The sequence below is a fragment of the Sparus aurata genome, chromosome 14, assembly GCF_900880675.1.
Source record: "Sparus aurata chromosome 14, fSpaAur1.1, whole genome shotgun sequence".
Classification (NCBI taxonomy): Eukaryota; Metazoa; Chordata; class Actinopteri; order Spariformes; family Sparidae; genus Sparus; species Sparus aurata.
The window spans coordinates 19,358,382-19,381,304 of NC_044200.1; the positions used below are offsets into that span (position 1 = coordinate 19,358,382).

The window sequence follows — 22,923 nt, forward strand, 5'->3', positions numbered from 1 at the left end:
TCTTCTTCTTCACCCTCTTTATCTTCGCTGTTGTTCTTCTTCTACTTCTCCATCTTCATCCTCTTCTTCTTCATCTCCTCGTTCTTCTTTTTCCTCTTCATCCACGTTCTTCCTCTTCTTCTACTTCTCCATCTTCATCCTCTTTGTCTTCTTCTCCCTCTCCCTCTCCTCATCTTCTTCTCCATCTTCATCCTCTTTGTCTTCTTCTCCCTCTCCCTCTCCTCATCTTCTTCTTCTCCCTCTTCATCCTCCTTCTTCTTCTTTTACTTCTCCATCATCATCCCCTTCTTCTCCCCCTCTTCTTCTTCTTCTTCAAATTGTTCTCTCTTCCTTCTCCCCTCCACCTTTCACTTGTTTACTACTTCTTCCTCTCCTCCCCCTCCTCCTTCTCTTTGTTCCTCTTATTCCTCTTCCACAGTACGAGACGCGCCACCTCTTTGATCGACGTCACGCAGTCTGCGGTGTCAGCTGTCGTCCGTAGCGTCGCGCTCATGTTCGTAGTAAAACCCGGCGGCCGATACGCAGCGCCGTCCTCTCCGGTGTTCGTGTTGTTCAGGACTATAGGTGTAAATCCAGCACACCTGGCGCCCGGCCTGCACCGCTGTATGGAGTCAATCCTCTTACACCCACAGATTAGCACCCGACCGTTCAATCCTGCAACCCTTATTGTACGACGGGATGAACCTTTGTTCCCAGACGTACAGGGGATGCACAAGGCTGGCTTTCCAGTCGATAACAGCACGAGTATATGATTCAGACAGAAAGTATTTTTATTTATGCACATTAGTTCTTCTGTGTCCGCCAGAAGGGAAACCACCGACTTCTGAGTGTGTCACTGAGGGACTGTAATATATTCTCGGGTCAGGTTTTGACCCGCATGTGTCTGAAACGCCCCGTGGTCGTAACCTTCCGCCCGCGAAAAGCTTTTCATTTACTATTTGCTGGTTCAAAAATCCAACTTTGTTTTTGCTGTGAGTGTTTTCTCTTGTTGCAGATGTGGCATCAGATTGTTCTTGGATAATCCAGGGGTGCCTGATGGTTTTCTGTTTAGCGGGGTCAAAACTAAATGTTATCGGTGAAAAGATGCAAAATGGTGCCCGGATAGAATCTCTGGTGATCAGTTCTCTTAGTCTGGTCTGAATTGTTTTCTGCGCAACAACTCGCAGTAAAGGTCGATTTTCTTTATATTTTCATCACCCAGTGCTTACAGCCATCGAATTCTGCTTCATGTGCTGCGTTGCATCACCGTGCGGGGCTGTTGCAGAGCGTTGTGTGATGCTGACCCCGCTTCTCTTTATTTCTTCCCTCTTCAGGAGTTTGCCGCGCTGACCAAGGAGCTGAACGCCTGCAGGGAGCAGCTGCTGGAGAAGGAGGAGGAGATCTCCGAGCTCAAAGCCGAGAGGAACAACACCAGGGTGAGGACGGCGACGCCTTAGCTCATCATGACCTGTTGTTTCAGCCAGATGCTTTTTTATTCTCCCCCCCCCCCCCTTCAAGTTTGCATTTCCCCAACTTTTCTCTTAAGTTTCCCAGCTTTCCCCTCAAAATTGTCATGTCAGCTGCAAAAAAAAACAACACAAACAACAACTGCGATGGACCTGCGTCCAGAGGAAGCTTAAGCTATCTGGTGGGTTCGGTTTTAGAGGCCGCAGACGCACCAGAAGCAGCCGTGCGCACTGTCTGTTTTCCAATTTCCCAGACATCACTTCATTAGCTCCCGCCCGTTCTGCCGGAACATTTTTTCCCACTTACTTCACATGGATGGCTGCTCAACGGTAAAACTAAGACCAAATGGCGCTGATGCCCTGCGGCGTCCGGGTCAAAGTGTTCGGGAGAGAGAGAGGGGGAAAAAAACAAAACAACGGGAGACATTAGCGGATCGGCTCGGTTCTGTGCGGCTGAAGTCCTGCATCTGCAATAAAACAACATTTCCTCTTTTTTTTTTTTTTTTATAAAGCAGTAAGCGCACTCTGCTGCCGACAGATAAGACTCTGTTCCGTCCCACTGCTGATTAAGTGTGGATTTACAGTCTTGCACAATCTTCTCTCCGGGTGGAGGGGCAGAATATTTTAGCACCACGGCGAGAGCGAGGGAAAAAAAAACACAAAACAGCGTGGCGCGAGGTGAGATGCGAGAAAAACAGGGTACGGGGAGAAAAGTCATTTTCACTCTCTCACTTTATTATCACCTCGAATCTTCCAATGGGCAATTACCAAGCGAAGTTTAATTAAAGCTCGGTTTTGTCCCTGACAGGGTTTTTACAGTTTGTAATTAAATCTTTTGAAAAAAAAAAAAAAAAAAAGGCATGTGCAGGCAGCCTGCGGGCCGAGGCGCTGACGACAGAAGTGATGACAGCGAGACGACCAGAACTTTATTGGTTGTCTGTAGATAAGCATCACAAACAAATTACATGCATGTACATTCATGGAAGAAGAATCATAATGAGGCAGGGACAGATGATCAAAGACGAGGGGACAGTTACCGAACACAGGGCCTCGGATCACCTTGTGATTGATTCAAGGGACGTTTTGCCGAGTGTGCAGGAGACACGGTGGCTGCGGATGAGACGGTGGTACCAGACAGACGGTCTGCGTGGAGTCTTTTTTCAGCCCTGCGTGCACAAGACGCCCAACAGGATTGCCAACTGTTAACAAGTTGTTCCAACTCTGATCGCTTCCACCTACTAGATGTTTCCTGTTTGTCGCTTGGAAAATTTAACAAAATGATTTTGCGCCAGGAACAAAATGGAAGTATATTTTATTTTAGTTCCTGTTTCTCTAACGTTTATGTCCTTCAAAATATCTGCCTAAGAAATGGCAGGAACTCTTGTCAGTGACAGTGAAGGCGGGGGAACAGCGTGAGCACTGAAATATTGTGACTGTTGGAGAAACTGACTGATGTTTGCTTGTTGGAGAAGATAACACTGATGTTAAGCAGTTGGAGAAGCTAACAACAATGTTAGAATGTAAAAGAAGCTGAAACACTGATATTAGTCTGCCCTGCAGGAAAAACCAGCATAGACGAGCACCAAAACACAACCAATGCTGGACTTGCTGGTGACCAGCATGTTGTGTTTTGGTGCTAGTCTATGCTGGGTTTTTTTTTTTATATCAGTGTGAGCTTCTTTGACATCATAACATTGTTGTTAGCGTCTCCAACAGGCATACAACAGTGTTAGCTCCTCAAACAGTTTAACATCAGTGTTAGCCTCCCTAATATCAGTGTTAGCTTCTTTGACATCTTAACATCAGTGTTAGCTTCTCCAACAGGCTAACATCAGTGTAACAAAACACAACATATGCTGGTCTTGCTGGTGACCAGCATGTTGTGTTTTGGTGCTGGTCTATGCTGGTTTTTCCAGCAGGGAGTTGGAGAAGCTAACACTGATGTTAGCCTGTTGGAGAAGCTAACAACAATGTTAAGATGTCAAAGAAGCTAACACTGATATTAGTCTGTTTGAGGAGCTAATACTGATGTTAGCCTGTTGGAGAAGCTAACACTGATGTTAGCCTTTGCATACCAGTGACCATGTATAAATTGAATATTTACCACCACCAACACTCCAATTTATCAAAGCTAGAACTGAACGCCCTTCTATTATAGTCAAGGATGAGTACTGAGTTAACGGTTCAGTTTAGGATTTTTTTAGATGAGATAGCAGTCTGAATATATACTAGGAATATAAATATATGTAGCCTATTGGAATGATGGGGTTTTTTGCTACCCAAACTTATAAGACCCTGACTTTTGAAGAGGCTCTTACCCTCGTCCTCGTCCATGAATACATGCACGTTCTTCCTCCAGTCCTCTTGAGTAATCAAATGATATCACCCTCCATGCGTAATGCTTAATGTAGAGCTTGATGTAGACTCCAAGCGGGGACTTGATTTCCTAACCAGTGGTTAACCACAGAACTCATTTAATCCAGCTGCAGCCTGTTGGGCAGCCCCTCAGCTGGGGGATGTTTAGACTAGTGAAGCGAAGGTATGACAGCGATGAAGCCAGTGAGGCTTTTCTGGGAAAAGAATGGAGGAATTAATTTTCAAGCTGGAACCCGAACCCTCCGAGCAGATCATTATCTGGGGGAGATTTCATATTATGTCCTTGGACAACTTCCCTAGAGGGAATGAAGTGCTGAGATGTGGATCACCACAAAACTGCTGCAGCGTTTCCATTATCTGGTGCCGATGAGTAAATGAGAACAGATGATCCAGATCTTGCCATTGAGCAAGAAAGAGTAATAAATATTGTTTTTATCTCCGCTGCCACACTGGTGTTCTGTCTCAGTGTCACACCCAGGGTTGTTCACTCTCAGTTGTTGTTGTTGTTGTTGTTGTTTTCCTTCTTCTCCTGAAGTCGGCCCTCCAGCTCCGCATCTCATCTCCTCCGTCCTTGTGAGGCTCCCTGCTGGCAGCTGACTTGACATGCTAGCAACCTATATTAGCATAATCCCTTTTGTGCACTGCTGGAAGGATTACAGTTACTTTTTGAAGCTGCCTCTTCTTTCACACCTACACATCATGTCACCTTTAATATAAAGTAAAGTGCACATTATGTAAATAACTGCACATCCCTGCAAAAAACAACATTTTTCTTTCACACACCTGTTGAAACAGCTCTAAAAACCCAAATAAATATTGTTAACATTTTGTGAATTGATGATAAAAATACTCATTTACAGTTCTTGATTAAGTCAATCTCAAATATTGTCACTGTGATTATGTCAAAATCCCAGGGTTGCCAACTTGCTGACCATAGGACTGTCTATTTATAACTGTTTCCCACACATATGCTTTACTTTGGCTAGTTTGAGTTTATTTGACGATATTATTTGTTTTAATCCCTCTGAGAGAACAACACCATCCGCAATTGCCATTAACTGGTGGAAAATCTGCCCTCACTGCCCTCCAGTCTGCTGGTGGGGTCTAATGATAATAAAATATCTGACCCACTTTCATCAGCGGAATGAAAGGAATAAAGGATATTTAAACAAGTCAGGCCAGATTTGAATCGAAACAGAAGAATATCTCAGTTAGTTGAGAATATAGTGCTTGATTTAGATTCAACTCTAGTAAAGGGGGGTGATTTATCAATACAAGGCAAGTGACTTGAATTAAGTCAGAAGATCTTCCATGATCCATTTATACTTAATAAAGACCATTTTTATATATGAATATAAGATAATCACACCTAATCAGCGTCTGATGTAAATACTGGGATGTGGACGATTTCTACTTTTTGATCGATTTTCCCTGTTTCACTCGTCAGCTACTGCTGGAGCACCTGGAGTGCCTGGTGTCCAGACACGAGCGGTCGCTTCGCATGACGGTGGTCAAAAGGCAGGCTCAGTCTCCCTCGGGGGTCTCCAGCGAGGTCGAGGTCCTCAAAGCGCTCAAGTCCTTGTTTGAACACCATAAAGCCCTCGATGAGAAGGTGAGTGTGCCTCGTTCGGCTCATATATCGGTGGCGTTGTTCCGGTGTGATTTCTGTGACGTACACGTGCAGTCTACTGTGTTTTCCTGCTAACGTTTGTTGCCTTTAGCTTCTACGATCAAGCCGTTTCTCCTGCCTCCTCACAGCCTGCCGATTTGTGACCTTCGCCCTTCGTGTGAGATCGCCGCCGCCCATGTAATCCATTCATCCTCTCCTCTAAAAGCCATCGTTTATAAGAGCATGTCCAATGGCGTAGCTGTTGAATGGAATAAAAGCTGCCAGCTCAGGGTCAGGCGAGGGGGGGGGGGGGGCATCCCGACTAGGACCACGGCTAACTTCTAAGCCAGGATCAACCTCCTCTTGAGAGCTGGCGTCCTATTGGGCCTCAGCAGCCGCGGTGCAAGTAATTGCTCCATCACAGCCGCGACAATCAGGGAGGAAGACACTCATGAGTTCACAGAGGAAGAGGGGAAGTGTAGGAGGGGGATCTCCTCCCCAGCAACCGGTCCTGTTAAAGGCAATGAAAGCCTCGTAACGCTGCTTTGAAGCCACAGCAGAGTGTTATTGTGAGGCTGAGGGAGGACAGAGGACGGCTCGCTCTGCTGCAGCAGCGGGGCTTCTTCTCTGCTCTGCTCTGCTCCGCTAACTGACCGGCCACACTGGAACTTAAACAGTGTCCAGCGGGGGGATAAAGATCATAATACAATGTCTGTGTGTTTGTTTTCCACCTTCAGGTTAGAGAGAGACTACGGGTGTCACTGGAGAGGGTATCCGCCTTGGAGGAGGAGCTCACAGCAGCCAATCAGGAGGTGAGAGCTGCCACAGATAATGGAAGCTGGAATACATGCAAATCTTCTCTGTGGTGGACTTTGTGTAGCATTGTGTCCTCAGTGATGGATGGATGGATGGATGATTTGTAGGATGGATGGATGGATGGATGGATGGATGGATTGACAGAAGGATTGGCTGCATTGACAGTCAAATGGATTGCAGGATGGACGGATGGATGGAGGGAGGGAAAGGCGAAAGGATGGATGGATGGATGGATGGATGGATGGATGGATGGATGGATGGATGATTTGTAGGATGGATGGATGGATTGACAGAAGGATTGGCTGCATTGACAGTCAAATGGATTGCAGGATGGACGGATGGATGGAGGGAGGGAAAGACGAAAGGATGGATGGATGGATGGATGGATGGATGATTTGTTGGATGGATGGATGGATTGACAGTTGAATGGATTGCAGGATGGATGGATGGATGGATAGATGGACTTCCAATTGTTGGATGGAAGAAAGGACGGATTGATGGACAGGTGGATGGATGGATGGATGGATGGATGGATGGATGGATGGATGGATGGACAGATAGACACAGGGAGGGAAAGATGGATGGATGGACAAAAGCAAGGCTGGTTTTAAAAAAACAGTTTCTCTGAGACAGTAAAAAAAAGCTAGAAAGTGATATGAACATAATGACATTTATAAAGATAAAAAAAAAAACTGAATAATCAGAAACAGACACACTGTTCAATTATTTCTGACATTTTAAAACTGCTTCACATAAAAAATGATAAAGAAATATGGGAAATGTCAGAAAGATATATGTGTTTGGATGCATAAAAGTGAAAAGCAACCCTGAAAACTGTTTTCAAATTCATACATGTGTCCAAAAACATGTTCCAACCCACAGACCAAATGTACAGGATTATGTGCCACTTATTTATGTGGATGTAAATCTACCTCAGGACGTGACGTGTCGTGAATTATGCATCGGCTCGAACACCGAGGAACAATCAGAGCACCTCTGCAGAACATCATGCACATGAGTGGCTGAGGCGTAGCGCCGACAGAAGGGTGGCCACTCTTGCTTACGGTGGCCTGACTTCCTCCTCAACCTCCGGGGCTCAGGCGGGGCCAGAAGTGCCAGAGCGAGCCCTCGCACTGCAGATGGTCCTGTTCCAGCTGAGAATAACCCTCAGGCTGGCACTTCACAGCCTGTCAGACATGCCAGTCTGACACTCAGGCCCTAGAATAAAAGTCGGTGAGGGGAGCAGAGGAAGAAGGGGAAGGGGAGTGAGAAGCAGAGAGAGAGAGAGGAGGAGGTGGTGGTGGTGGTGGTGGTGGTGGTGGAGTGGGTGGAAGGACAAGACAGCGATCTCAGGATGGAGAGAGAGGGAGGGAGGGAGGAGGAAAATGCGGAGGACAGAAATAGAGATGGCAGGTGGGAAGCAGAGGCAGGTTGTGTGTGAGGAAGTGCGTGTGTTAATGAGAGTGCAGGGGTGAAGTCGGTCCAAGAAGCGTCTGACGAGAGGAAGGGTAGAACAGAGACTGTGGTGGTTTAGTGGATCAGCGTGTCGAGTCCAAAATTAGACGCCGAAGGATTGAGCCGAAAGAGAAAGAGAGAGAGGGAACAGTTGGAGAGATAATGTGACGGGCTCCAGAAGCCGCCTCTCATTTTTTCTTTTTACAGCTTCTTTTGGACAAAGTCTTGCTTCTTCCAAACTGTAAAAGCCGCCGACAGACGTCTCGGCCGAGGACGTTCCTCTTTGAAGATTTTTTCCCACTTTCGCACGGCCAGGGGTAGAAAAAAAGCGCGTACTGTACGTCTGTGAGGCTGCACCCTCATAAATGGTTAACGCCGGACCTGTCAGCCGCGTGGACAGATGAGTGATTGGACCTCGAGGCGGTTAAAACCCTTCTTTTTGCGAATAAAAGTGTCCACGCCTCAGAGGCTCCAGGGAGGTGCGAGCGGTGCCGGGAGCCAGCGAACCGGTAATTGATTTGTGATGGAGGTCTGGCATGAGCTCCAGCCCCTCCCCACCTCCCCAGCCCCCCCACATCCCCCCCATCCTCTTCTCCCCACTGGAGCTTCAGACAACACGACCATGCCTGATCAAATCATCGGCCTTTGACCTCACGCGGTCACACGTGTTTAAGTGGCCGCACGCCGATTACCGCTGGTGATTGCAATTTGCTGCTGTGGTGCGAAACTGACGGCGACTGTCGCTGTGTCTCAATTCAGGGTCTGCATCCTTCAGAGGCCACATGTGAAGGCCAATTATGTCACAACACGAAGGCTGTCCCAATTCGAAGGCTCCTCCAAACGCACCCCAAAAATGCTCCTTCTTCTCCTTCTTTTTGGAAGATGCACCGCTCCGATCCTTCGTGGCCTCACATATCACATAAGATTCTTTGCGCGCCGAAAAAGAAGAAAGAAAGAGAGAAAATGGTTGACATCGCTTGAAGTAGATCGTCACTTTCGCAGGCCCGGGCGGCAGAAATTGTGATGTTAGGGTAAAACATCTGGTGACGCAACCAGGAATTGCTGCAAAGGCTAGACCGTCCCATTTAACGACGGCTGACGTGTTTAACAAGGTCTCTCTGAAAGGACTCGCCTTCGAAGGATGCAGAACCCTGAATTGAGACACAGCAATTGTTGGACTCCATCCGAGGACGGATTGTTATTCTGCAGGGGGACGAGGGGGAATTCATCATCAACAGCGTGACAACATTAAAAAAAAACTTCAGAATGACTAAACAGTGAATTAGTACGACGGCGTATTGATGCCATGCCAGAGACAGAAAAAGGATCAGTCTCACATTATAACATTAAAAGATACTGACAAGATGCTTTTCACCTCATCAAACTCAAACCGTGTCGTGTTACAACATAAAAATCAGCTGGCGGCCTAAGAGTGAGTTTGAACCCTGTAACAGGCTCATTGCTGCTTTTTGATCATCATGATTGTGGCATTTAGCTCATTTAATAGTGCAAAAACACTCTTATTTACTTCAGAGATTGAACCCAGGCTGTTTAAGCGAAGGTCATTTATGAGAATCAGTACTGACAATGTGGTTTCTAAGATTTAAAAAGTGCATTGTACTTTTTTGGATTGAAGGTTTCTTTTTTTAATCGTTTTTAATCCTAACTTCCGAGGCTTTCAGCGCGGCACCTTGGCACTTTGAATAGGCCTTATGAATATGAAATGTTTCACATCGTAACATATAAATATCTTGTAATAACGTCGAATGCTTCACATTATAACCTGCTGCCTCAGAGGAGGAACAGCCATTGTTTGCATAATCTGACGAGTACAGTCCGTGTATTGTTTAAAGTTCTGGTAACAGTGATAGTAATTTGGTTTGTAATAGAGCCCGTGTGTGTGTGTGTGTGTGTTAGGGAGGATTGTGTTCAGTAAATCAATTTAGAATTAAACAAATTAGAATAGAGACTTTAGTTGGGGACCGACTTGGATTGAAGCACAGAAGAAAAGATGATTCAACCAGCAGCACAATGAATCCATTGAGTCCAGAAGGTCAAAACGTAATTAACATGAGTCAAACTCAAAGTTCAGAGATAAATTGCTTTACTTGTTATTTATTAAGAATTTCACTGTCAAAACAGTTAGAAGAACAGAACAAAAAAAAAAAGGAAAAGCTAGAAATCTCTCGTGTGAAATGAACAAAATGTTCAAACTTTGGCTGAAAATCTTGTGTGTTCGCGTAGGACCGGCTAAAGAGCCAATCCAGAAACAATCTGAGACTTATTTTTATGATTTTGTGATACAAGCGCTGTTGGAAAACATTTTCAGGACAGGTCAGAGTCAGACAAAGACAGGAAACCCGAGGTGTCAGGCTAATTCAATTCCCTTTCTTCGTATAAAATAACAAGAGAATTTTAAGCTGTGTCTGTAGTGTGTGTGTGTGTGTGCGTGTGTGTGCATGCATTTCCTTCAGCGCACGTGATTGATTGTATTGTAAGCCCATTGCACCGGAGACTTGCATGCCCGGAGCTCTCACCTTGACAAAATCAATCTTGTGTACCGTAAGAAACCCCCTTCCCCCTTCCCCACCCCTGACCCCCAGCCTCTCCCTTCACTCCTCCTCACGTTTGTCCAATTTCTCCTTCATCGCATTACCTCGGACACTCCTCTCCGTCTCCGTCTCAGTCTCCGTCCAACGCAGAAGTGGTAAAGAAATCACAGTGCAGGCCCGTCTTTTCCACGATCGACAACATCAGACAGAAATAAAAGGCGCCATGTTTCGTGTTGCATCTGGAAAACTTCTCCACTCCGCTCCACTTTGTTGTGCCTTTACATCACGGGTGGTGTTTGCGTTTGATCTCCGAGCCGGAGAAATTACAGACAACCTCGGAATAACGGTGCAGAAAACATACGGAGGCTTAATCACCTCCTCGTTAAAGATAATGAACAGAGACGTTTTGTAGTCGGCGCACAACAACCAGCGACGAAGAAGCCGAGCTGCTGCCGAGGAAGTCTGAGGCCGAGATTAACGCTAGGGGTAGCCGGGTTATAAAAATCATCTTTCACTGGAGTTACGAACCGGATCATGTCAGAATCACTTGAGAGTGTTGTTGGTTTTATCGACGGTCTTGTCATCGATCGCGCCCCGGTTTCCATCGCTGCAAATCTCCCGTTATTGAGAGGAACGAAATTTTTCTCCCGCCAGAACAGAGACCTTCAAACATCCCAGTCTGTTTGTTCTGAGCAAAGGCGACCTTCCAGTAACTGTGTTAGCCAGTCCTTTAGAAGACACTGTGTGAATACTTTATACTTGGTATTATATTGTGCTGCGTTTTTAAAGATGCATGCGGTATCTGAGCTGCCGACACAAAGAGAGAAAGGATTCATCTGCAACACATGCCGAATTTACAAAAAGGTCTAAATAATTAAGAATGCGTCATGGAAAGCATTTTGCAAAGTTTATGAAGTCCCTCTGAAGTCAACAACTCACAAAATTCGGAGATTTTATAAGGGAGTCTGGGGAATTGCTCTCTGTCTTCATCTCCTTGGTGTTGATTGAAGCTGATTTGGCTGATTTGACTTGTAGTATGTCGACATTAAATACAATACAGTTGTTTGTTTCGTTATTAAAAGTGTGAGTTTGTTGAGGCATCGCTTTACCATCTCGTCTGTCTTCTGTCTAAATCGCTCTTCTTTAAGTCCCAGGCTCCCTTAAAAAAACGCTCAATTTTGAGACTTGTTGCATCCGGAGGAGCTTTATAGACTTTGTGAAACGCTCGCTACAACACATTCCTAACTATTTGGGCCTTCTTGTTAATTCGGCAAATGTTATACGTGACGATATTTCTTTATATGTGTTAAAAATCGCGCACGCCACAAGTGAGGTTCACACAACAGCTGTATGAGACGGCAAATTGCTGCAGTGTTTTTGCAAAGCCGCGCCGAACGAATCACTTTTTACGAGGAGGTTTTGCAAGAAGTTGACATTTTTGATGGGTCATTTTTTTAATGGTTTGCATGCTTCAAATGACAATCCCACGAGTTCTAGGCTCGTGGAAAGTCTTGTCTTGGGAAGTGCGAAGAGGCACCGCAAAGTCTCAGGGGGCTTCAGAGTGTTTATGAGAGGCATGTAGCAGCAGCAGCAGCCTGGCACAGTGTCTGCATTTGTCTTAAATGATAATCACATGGTGTCTGGTGAGGAGGAACCTGATTATTGTTGTTGTCGGTCAACTTGTCTGACAGGATTATGACTTTAGGACAGTAGCTTAAGGTGGTGAAATGAGACACGGGGTCCTGCAGGACATGATAATTATAGTTATTGAATCAGCCGCCTTCAACTTCATGTTTGTTTCCTGCGGAGAGGGACATACTGTAATTTACCAGCGTTGCATAAGGCAGAAACAGGTTCCGTCCGTGTTGTAACATCTTCTCGTTTTGTTTCTCAGCTCTCTGAACCTCCAGCACAAACACTTCCTGTGTGCCTGCAGATATCCTGACGTTGTGTCTTATTTCTTATTCTTGCTCTTTGTTTGCCGTCCTGCAGATCGTGGCCTTACGGGAACAAAATGCTCACATTCAGAGAAAAGTGGCTTCCGGAGACGGATCGGAGGACATACTGGAGGGCAGTGAAGCTCAACAGAAGGTCCACGGCAAGGTGAGCCTCCCCGGTAACACAGCGCAATGTGTTTTTTAACACATGGATGGACACAGAATTTTATTATTCTTTTCTACTGGCTGCAGAAGTGGAAACCGTCATCTTTTCCCAATAAGCACTTGGCAGGCGCAGGAGGTGGTCAAGCTCAGTACAGATCTAATTGGGCACAAAACCAGTGGCTCAAATTGGACTGAGCCGATTAAGAAATGCCTTTAGGTCCTGATTCCACCGTGGTTTTTACACATTTTACACCCTTCATGACAGTTCATAATGCTCCTCAGAACCTTTAGCACATTGTCAGACACAAACTAAATACATTTTTTGTCCTTGAGTTGGAAAAAATATCAGAATCTGTCTCAAAACTCTATGAAAGTTCATTGGACTTGAAATGAGACGGTGAGCACAAACTATACGGTGAATTTCTTTCAATAAACATGACATGATTCTCAATTTTCAAAACTCAGGGTGGGAAGCTCACCTGCTGGGATGATGTCATGCTGCAGTACTCGGGTTGCAAGTTGCATAAATGTAGGGAATCTGGGAGATTCCTGCTTGATCAGCAAATGAAGAGATGATGGATGGTGGAAATCCAGAGGCCATATTTCCAGTTAAAACAACATATGTGATAGCCTGTTAGCTAACGTTAGCATTCAGCTACTTGCTAGCTTACACTACCATTTGTTTACATCCAGTGTGCTCAAATAAATGTGTCCCAAGATGTGCTTTGATATTTTTGCCATCGTATCGTGTAACACAATCAAACAATAACGTTAGCTAGGAAGTGTCTGAATGCTAACGTTAGTTGTGGAAGCTAACAGGTCATCAAATATGCAGTTTGACCTCAATATATGCTGCAACGACCTCCACATTTTATCCATTGTCTTTTCAGTCACTAATCAAACAGGAAGGGATGAAACGCTAACAATTCGTCAGATTCTCTACGTTTACTGGACTTACAAACCTGCAGGACGACTCTCGAGCTTCCCACTCGGAGGAAAATGGCCGCCGTGTGTATATGATCTAACGCCTTTATGTTCCTGGATGGAGCATAAAGGTCCTGTATTGTGAAAAAAAAAAGTGAGATTTCCATGTTTTTTTTTATCATAAAGAAACATGGTGGGGCGGTGCATGCTCAGGCCCGTGCGAGCGGACCAATTAGAGCTGACTGGGCTTTTCAGGAGGAGGGGTTCTTAAAGAGACAGACACTGAAACGATGGTAAATGTATTTAGAAGTCATCCAAAACAAAGACACGAACCTGAATGTGAGCATGACATGGGACCTCAAAGTTTCATATATTTCAGATATTGACACAATAATAAACAAGCACATATTTACCTTGTTAAGCATGGATCTTGGCTTTTATATTTAATCTCTTATCATCTTCAAAGTGGAAACCCTGCACCAGTAATCATGTCTTTGTGTCTGAACCTCCGCTGTGGTTCTATTACACAGATAATTGTTGCTCACATAGTCCCGCCTGCTGTTTTAATCGTCAGTCTATCACTTTGAAGTCTTGCAAATTAAAAGGTTTTGCTCGTATATTTAGCTTCCGAAGGTGACCTACAGTCGGGTTGAGAGCTCTCGCTGTGACCTCCGTCTTCCTCATTATGCGGGAGCGCACGTGTGCATGCGCAGCTGAATACAAATTCTGCCTCTGATTATTAATTTATAGACGGGACTCGTAACCGCTCCCACATTTTACTAGATCATACAGAACAGGCAACAGAATCAGAGCTCAAAAACAGCCGAGCCCCCCCCCAAAAGAAAAATCCCAGAGCTGTCCTTTTTTACATGCAGACAGCAGCATCTGCATCTCACAGACGATACCTGGGCAGATCAATGAAGATGCTATTAGTTTGCCGGTCTGCTGCAGGAGGAGGCTGGGGGAGTAAAAAGATGAGGAGGGTCTGCAGAGGGACGGGCTAATGAGGAGGCAGCTATCGTCTGCTCTGTTTTGCAAAGATAAAAGGAGTGAATATGAGCGTGTGTTGTTTTTATTTCATGCCCGCAAAGGAAATCGCATGCGTGTGAAAAACGGGAAGATGAGAGTGAGGGCTCGTCATTCAATGTCACTGCAGTCATAGGGACCGACAGACGTGTCAAGGGGGGAATGACAACCCCGATCAGCAGGATCGTCTTTGGAAGAAGCTTATTCTCACGTGTCCCTGTGGTTGTCATTAATGTGACAGGTGGAGGGAGGTCAGAGAGAGGGGAAGGAGGGAGTCAGAGAAGGAAAGGATGGAGGAAGGGAGGAGAGGCTCTTTAAAGTGCATATTGACCGACAGTGCTTTCAGAACCTCTGGCATTGACCTGGATCAGCCTGATGGACCGGCTAATGCAGTCCGACAGAATCGGCCTGTTGCTCCAACTTCATTTCTCATTCAAGAAACATCGAGCGCTTGACTCTAGATCACTCCGACCACAGACTCACTGACACACAACAGCCCCGGGTTACATTCATAAAACAATAAGAGAAGTTAAAATCAATGTGAAAGACGGATAAATTAAACATATTTTGAGAAGGAAAGCAAGTTTCCATCCAGTCCGTCACGTTATTATAGCTGCATTGTGTTGTCTTTATAAATGTCGTTGGTCAAAACGGCCTCGAAACTTTGAATCTTGGACAATATTTTTCTCTGTATTTTTGAAAAATCTCCTTAAAATAACAAATATCACAATATTTTTTGACCAAATACCTTGGTATAGGCATATTGTATATTGCAGGGATGGCTGTCGGTACTTACACAAAATATTAACACAAAGGGTAGAACCATGGTTTAGAAAAAAGTAGAATCGTCTGGTAAATTCAGGAGATTAACCGGGAAAAGACAACACTGACCCCGTATCACGACCGGACAATATCCAAAATCTACGACGATATAAAGTCTCATATTACAGACTTGATATAATATTGATATATTTATAAGTAAAACTCCATTTAAACATGCTATGAATACTGCAAAGCTAATTTTTCTCAGCTGCATTGATTTTATTCGAGTTGGCTTTGGATTTTATTGACACTAAACCTCCAGCAACGATAGTTAGAACCATTCTGCTGTCAGCTTATAGTAATTCTGTGCCTTTGTTCTATATTGGAGTCATTTCCTCAATTTCTTTTTATAAAATGAAGTGTATCTTGTGCCCTTAAATTGTGACATTTTATCTAATTCTTCATAATTATTCTTATTAATGATGATAATTAAATAATAAAGTGACAAAGTGCTTTACACAAAAACATAAAAGCCAGACACGGCAGATAAAATGAGAGTAAGAGACCTGAACGTGAAGGAAATTAAAACAATATAACAAAAAAAAAAAAAAGGCTGCTCAGAACGTCAAAAAAATCAAAAGCAGCATGTTTTCCCAGAAGAAAAATAAATCCTGTTTGCTCTGGACGAACCTCAAACATGACTGTGAACGATTTTCATAAAAGGATTGTTTGATTGGAAAAAGTCTAAACTCCATTGTGCCCCGAAAAACCACAAGAACCACGTACAAGACAATATTTACTCACATCCACCGTGTTGGCACGTCAAAAGAGACGTCTATCTCCAAACTTGAGTTTAAACCCGAAACTTTTCTGGGCTGCAGTCGAGGGTTAAGTTTGAAAACGCCTCTTTAAATTCTCCCCATCTGGATGCCAAACTCTGTCTGAACTCCGTCTCCTGCCTGTTATAAATTGAAACGCTCCCAGTCTTAAAACAGGTGTCTCTCCGCGTTACCAGACTGTGAAATGGGCACAATAATGGGAGCTAGTTGAATAATGTATCGTCCGCGGGACTGTTGAGACATTTTGCAACGGAGCTAAAACCTTAAAGTCGGTCCCGTTTTATGGCGGCCCGCTGCCGGAGCGCCGGTATTAAAATCAGCGGTGTGATTTAGTGGGCCTTGTTCCCTGCCCGGGTGAATCATTGATCACAGGCAGAAGGCGGAGAGGCCCAATTAGGTTTGTCCTCACAGATGGATGGGCGAGGACGGGCGGCTGGGCCTGATGTAACAGAGAGACGGAGAGTTGAGACATCACTTCTGCTCAAATCTTCACCTCCACCACCCGCGCCACAATAATCACATTTGAACATAAACAGTCAGCTTTGTTATCTTAAAGAGCCGTCAGGGGAAAGTGCATTATTTAGCCGTGATGATGAAGCCGTCGTCGTCTGATGAGCTGTTCTTGGCTCTGAACCTGCGTAAGTCACCGATCTTACCTCACCCAGAGCTGCACAGAAGCGAGAAGTCAGCGAAAAAAAACTAATCATATTACCGACGCGAGTGTCAAAGCAATTTTTTTTTCCAATGGAGTCTGGAGTGATGCTCATTAACCGGGTCCTTGTCACCATCCGAAAAAATTCAAAGCAGAGTGAGAGCCAAAGCCTTGAGCTCCTGAACTGGAAATGTTATTGGAGTGCCGATGTGTGTGACTCTCGAAAAGAGGGAAATAGTGTCTGAAGTGGGAGAGAGTCTGTTTATTTTCAAGGATCGCTTCAACACACCACAAGACAGGAAATCCAAAAAAAAAAAAATGTTTTTCATCTGGTGCATTTTCAGTTTGGTTAATGTTTCTGTTTTTCTGCCTCCTTGAGTCAAATTTTCTATTTTCTGATGTTTTTATTTATTTTTTAAAGTCTCCATGTGGTTAAAAACACATTTTGCAAAGAGAAATCTGTCTTAAATTGTTGGTTTGATGTTTTCATGCACTCTAAAGGTTTCACTATGTAGTTTTGAAAAAAATCAAATCTCAGAAAGTTGATATTTGCAATAAAAATGACGTAATTATACAAACTCAGTGGTAGTTATTTGATGCATTTCCATGTAAACAAACACTGTCTGAATGGAAGCTACTTAGATGGGTAGAGTAGAAAAGGAAATGAAACAGCACATGAAATACAAAATTACATCTGTCAACACCAACAAACTCTTCTTCTTCAATTTTAAAATAAAACAACTTTACTGACCACACAACTCTGTTTCTTTAAATGAATTGTATGTTGGGAAATGTTTGAATTAGCTTTCTTGCCACGAGTTAGCTGAGATGTATTGACACCAATCTTGTGTGTGTACATTAAATATTAAGCCACCTCCAGCAGCTGGTTAGCAAAGCTTAGCATAGAGACTGGAAACACCTGGCTAGCTTGGCTGAGTCCAAAGTTAACAAAATCTGCAGCACCCTCAAAGTTTGCTTATTAGCATGTTACATCTCATTTTGTTATCTGTAACCGAAATACTCAAAATGTTTCATTTTTGCGCAATAAAAACGAGATTTAATCAGTAAGTGAGCCTGAGAGGTGCTACAAGATGGTTTTCGTCACCATTAGATGGACACAGGCTAGCCGATTAGCACCCATTTCCAATATTTATGCTAAGCTAAGGTAGAATTAAAAGTAAAGTGGGCTAACATAAACATGAAACTAACATATCTAATCACTATAGCTTCATATTTGTTTGTACGAACATGAGAGGGGCATCAATCTTCTCACCCGACGAAGCTAACGTAGCTAATCGCTGTAGCTTCATGTTGACTGTATGAACATGAGGGTGGCATCGATCTTCTCACCTGACTAAGCTAACATAGCTAATCGCTGTAGCTTGATACTTATTGTACGAACATGAGAGTGGTATCAATCTTCTCACCTGAAGAAGCTAACATAGCTAATCGATGTAGCTTCATATTTATTGTACAAACATGAGAGTGGTATCAATCTTCTCACCTGAAGAAGCTAACATAGCTAATCGATGTAGCTTCATATTTATTGTACAAACATGAGAGTGGTATCAATCTTCTCACCTGAAGAAGCTAACATAGCTAATCGATGTAGCTTCATATTTATTGTACAAACATGAAAGTGGTATCAATCTTATCACCTGACGAAGCTAACGTAGCTAATCGATGTAGCTTCATATTTATTGTACAAACATGAGAGTGGCATCAATCTTATCACCTGACGAAGCTAACGTAGCTAATCGATGTAGCTTCATATTTATTGTACAAACATGAGAGTGGCATCAATCTTCTCACCTGATTATTTGCAAAAAAGTGAATACGCCTATTCAAAAATGTCAAACTATTCCTCGACTATTGTGGTGATTCTTAATTCACTGGTATGTACTATTTAATAAGATTTTAATGCCTTTTGATAGAAAGAATTATGTAAATCAGTCTTTGAGTTTAGCAGTTGTTAATTTCCAGGAGATTTTCTTGGGATGAACTGCTCGCAAAATCCCCAGATCAAGAATATTTATCCATCCCTTTTTCTCAGTTTTCTTTCCCCCCAAAAGAATATATGAAGTGTTTAATTCTGTTGTCAAACCTCAGCTGACGTCCCCGTCTCCCCTCTCTTTACTCACCCCCCTCCCCCAGCGTCTGTCCAACGGCTCCCTGGAGTCGGCCCACGAGGCGAGCCAGGTGGTGGAGCTGCAGGACCTGCTGGAGAAGCAGAACTACGAGCTGGCCCAGATGAAGGAGCGCATGTCCTCCCTCTCCTCCCGGGTCTCCGAGGTGGAGCAGGAGCTGGAGACCGCCCGCAAGGACCTCATCAAGTCGGAGGAGATGAACAACAAGTACCAGAGGGACATCAAAGAGGTTACAGCACGCACATATTTGCCAAAAAAAAAAGGGGAATAACAGTCGCAGGAGAGAGAGAGAGAGAGACATCAAACACGGCCCGAAATAAGTTTCTATTAGCATACACTCTCACACACTCCCCCCCTCCTCTCTGCTACTGGATGTGTCGATCACACACACACTTTAAATTTGTGTCTTTCTTGAACAATTACGCCCGCAGGAAGGCAACATAAACACTTCACCGGGGTTAAAAAAAAGTGTTGACATGTGAATCGCAAAACCGGCTCTCCTTGAAAAATGAGAGCCCGATGGTGAACCTGGTCAGTCCGCAGCGATTCCTCCACGCAGGAAATTAAACACCGATATTCAGATATATCGGCAGATTACACACACATGTTTCGCACTGATACTTTCAGGTGAGGTTATGCGACAAAGCTTTGTTACAAAAGCAGGATATTTAAATGTTTCTGTGTACCGAAACTCACTGAACTTATTGGGAATTTAACAATAATTAAATAGTCCAAGCTTTTTTTTTTTTTTACATATAGATACAATACATCTGGGAGAAGCCAATATTGTCCAACCGATATATCTGTCAGGCTTTACTGTGAGTGTGGAGGTCTGAAACTGCCAATATCCAAATAGATAAAGGGATTGATTGACTGATTATTAATTAATGGCTCAGCAACTTAAGTAATATTCCATTATATGTGCCAAGAATGATATTGAAATAAATATAGGTATTAATTTATTTATGATATGTGACATAATTTGCTTCTGTATTTGTTTTTAATTTTATTATAGCTTAATTTTTTAAATATTTTTATTGAGTAATTTATGTATTTATTTGTTTATTTTGGCAGTTTCAGTTCTCCATATGTGACAGCTAATACACATGTTGTAATTTTAGTTTTTCTACAAATGACATGCAGCCGGTTTATACTCACTTGTACTTCAGACACAGTTCACAGTGTAATGGGAACACAGATATTAAATGGATAAATTAATGTTTAGAACAAGAGTTAGAGCTCCAGATGATCTGACCTAAAAGAAAAAGCTGAAATCTACAGCAAAGTTTCCTCAGTGCAGGAGAAAATTTCCCAAGTGGTTTTCAGAATGCTCTGATCTTTATTTACTGTGTGTGTGTGTGTGTGTGTGTGTGTGTGTGTGTGTGTGTGTGCGTGCGTGCGTGCGTGTGTGTGTGTGTGTGTGTGTGCGTGCGTGCGTGCGTGCGTGTGTGTCTGCACACAGGCCATGTGTCAGAAGGAGGACATGGAGGAGCGGATCGTGACGTTGGAGAAGCGCTACCTGAGCGCCCAGCGGGAGTCCACCTCGGTGCACGACATCAACGACAAGCTGGAGAACGAGCTGGCCAATAAGGAGGCGTTCCTCAGACAGGTGTGTGACGTCAGAGCGACTATCAGATTATCGGGATGCTTTCCGGTTCTGTTTGCTTTAAAAGCTGCCATGACCGTTTTTTTGTCAAATGCATCTGTAGCTCCAGGTGGCGGCTGAAATGGATCATTGATGGTTGAAATGTCTGACATTTTTTCTCAACCAAAAGAAGTGGAATCGTTCGTTCGTTTTCTTCCGCTTTAAAAGTGGAATCAGAAAAGAATAAAACATGCGTGCAGCTGGTTGTGCAAGATAGTTCCCGTCAGTTAACAAAGCCCTTGAATCTGGCCTGTAGAGGTCTGGCAACGAGCAAACCTCTTGACATCGTGTCCAAAAAAAAAAAACGTCAGAGGAAATTACTGCTCGGGAGTGAATTCTGATGGTCTTTACTTTAATGTGAACTTTGAGCGGATGCACGTGGCCCCTGAAGTCGCCCTCACAGCTGACGAAACGCTGCACAATGCGATCAGGACGACGCTGCAGATCTACTCTCCCTTTCTGATGATTTCCTCGTGATTCATCGCAGCCAATTACATAAATTGCCCGGCCATAGAAGATTGAGTGACATGTTCATGAGCGCCGGCTTAAGCACCAGCTGAGCTGTGGAGGGATAGAAAGAAAGAGAGAAAGAAACGGCGCGCTAATATTAGCACCAGTAATCACGGACGTACGCAGACACACAAGCACCTCTTTGCTTTGCTGCGAGGAAAACTTGCTGAGGCACCGGGCGATGACTCGGTGACGACGGCTGTTTACACGCAGGCTGTTATTCCGAATATCTTCAGTACATATTCAGGTGGTCGGCTGCTAGCTCAAGCTGCCATATAGACATGAGACTGGTGGCAAACTTCAGCACCTATAAAGATATGATAAGATGAGATATCAGGTACCATCAATTAGGAAACAGCGTTATGATAAAAGTGAGTTTTCAGAAGAGATTTTAAAAGGAGGTCACTGAGTTTTCCGGCCTCAGATCTCCAGGCTGGGAGTTTTTGAGCCGAGATTCCCCTTTTTGGCTCGTACGCAGACGACCGTAAGCGCCCGGTCAAGTCGACTTCGAGCTCACGCTACAAAGTAAATGCTTCCAGAAGAAACCCCCCTTAGAAAACGTACAGAAATACCCCTTTAAAGCCGCTGGGGTTTGGAGCTCATGCCGCTACACGCTAACGCGCCGTCCTCGCTGACCTGACCGCAAGACGAGTTTACTTGTTGCCGCGCCAGAGGCCGAGCCGCCGGGATCTGCCCACTGATGTTTTTTGAAGATGAGTCGATTGGCCGCCGGTACAGAGGGATGATGGGATGAGAGGAAAATGGCGAGCAAAAAAGGCTAAAAGAGGATGGATGGAAGGGCACCCAGGGAGGATATTGGGAATGAAAACAGACCGTCGTGCCTCCCAAAGTGTGGTCTCCGTCACCAGTGGGATGGTGAAGACAGAACACATCACCGGCACTCAAGCCCGGCCCAGTACAGGCTAATTACTGCATGCAGAGCTGCCAGGCCCGGTGCTTTAGGGAGCGGAGCATCTGTCGCAGATGGCAAAGGGCCGCCGAGCCAACCCTAAAAAAAAAGAGTCTAAAAACTGATCAGAGCCTCGAGGAAGGCAGGGAGGAAAAGTCTTCGCACGCAACCAGGAAATACAAGTCAGGTCTGCTCAATGATCCGACATCTATCTTCATCATGGCAAGAACTGTATCCGAATGCCTAATTGGGGCGATTGCCACTATCTGCTGAGTAAAAAAAAAAAAAAGGAAAAAGTTGCTTGTGTCACTCTTGGCAAGCGCCGCCGCTATCCCGACTCTGTCATGGTGCTATTTTGAAGACGGGCGGTTGAGGCGCGTTGCCAGATCCTTCAGTCGGCCGGAGCCTCCTACTAAAGACGGATACGCGCCGGTTTCTATTTTCTGCCAGGGCGATGATGCTCTGCTGACATTCAGAAGGGAATAAAGAGCGGAAGAGATTAACACTCACAGACAGTTTTTTTTTTTTTCACATGAGCACAAATACTGTAAACCGTCCTCAGGTGACGTCAGCGTCCGTGCGAGACGGGCTTCTACTTCTTGTGTCGCTCGCTGCGTAAGCACTTTCAGGAAGAAGCCTCTGCTCCAGTTTTATTTGGCTGCTGTTTGCTCTGACAACACTTCCACCATGTTTGCCCTCCATCTTGGTAATTTCAAAATAATGGGTCATTCAATCAGCACAAACTATTCTCACGCAATAATTCCTTCCAATCAGATCTACTTACTTTTCTTTCTCTCTTTCTACGATACGCTACTATCAGTTAATTCCTTCCCTCTACCCAGGGGCGGTTCTAGGGGGGGTCAACAGGGCCAGTGCACATGTAACTCTGAGTCTGGACCCCTCTGTGGCCCCCCCGACAGGGAGTCTGCATCAATAATACAATGACAGATTTCTTGCAATGATTTTGTTCTGAAGGGAAAGGCAGAAATAAAGTGTCTCAGCAGTTTACTACCCTATCAAAATTGCTGAAATTGTAAACACTGCTTTGTCTGAATGAGGGATTTGTCTTTTTTTCCGTGTTGTATGTGCCCCCTAACAAAAAAGCCGGCCCCAGCCTGGCCCCCCTATTAAAACTGGTCTAGAACCACCACTG

At 44.4% G+C, this 22,923-nt stretch overlaps 1 protein-coding gene across 14 annotated transcripts in view; it reads left to right on the plus strand.

Moving 5' to 3' along the window:
• The window catches only part of ppfia2 (PTPRF interacting protein alpha 2), a 180,175-nt gene that overhangs the window by 126,969 nt on the left and 30,283 nt on the right, over nt 1–22,923 (plus strand). For 12 of the 14 annotated variants that reach the window (XR_003986676.1, XR_003986675.1, XM_030439557.1 and 9 more), the window contains 6 exons: nt 1,314–1,415; nt 5,269–5,433; nt 6,168–6,242; nt 12,246–12,356; nt 18,713–18,934; nt 20,168–20,314. Coding sequence is in view for 12 of the 14 variants with exons in the window: in XM_030439557.1 (XP_030295417.1) it covers nt 1,314–1,415; nt 5,269–5,433; nt 6,168–6,242; nt 12,246–12,356; nt 18,713–18,934; nt 20,168–20,314 (822 nt within the window). In the remaining 2 variants the exon portion in view is untranslated. The remainder of the gene's footprint in view (nt 1–1,313; nt 1,416–5,268; nt 5,434–6,167; nt 6,243–12,245; nt 12,357–18,712; nt 18,935–20,167; nt 20,315–22,923) is intronic. The other 2 variants (XM_030439561.1, XM_030439571.1) reach the window with 1 other exon arrangement.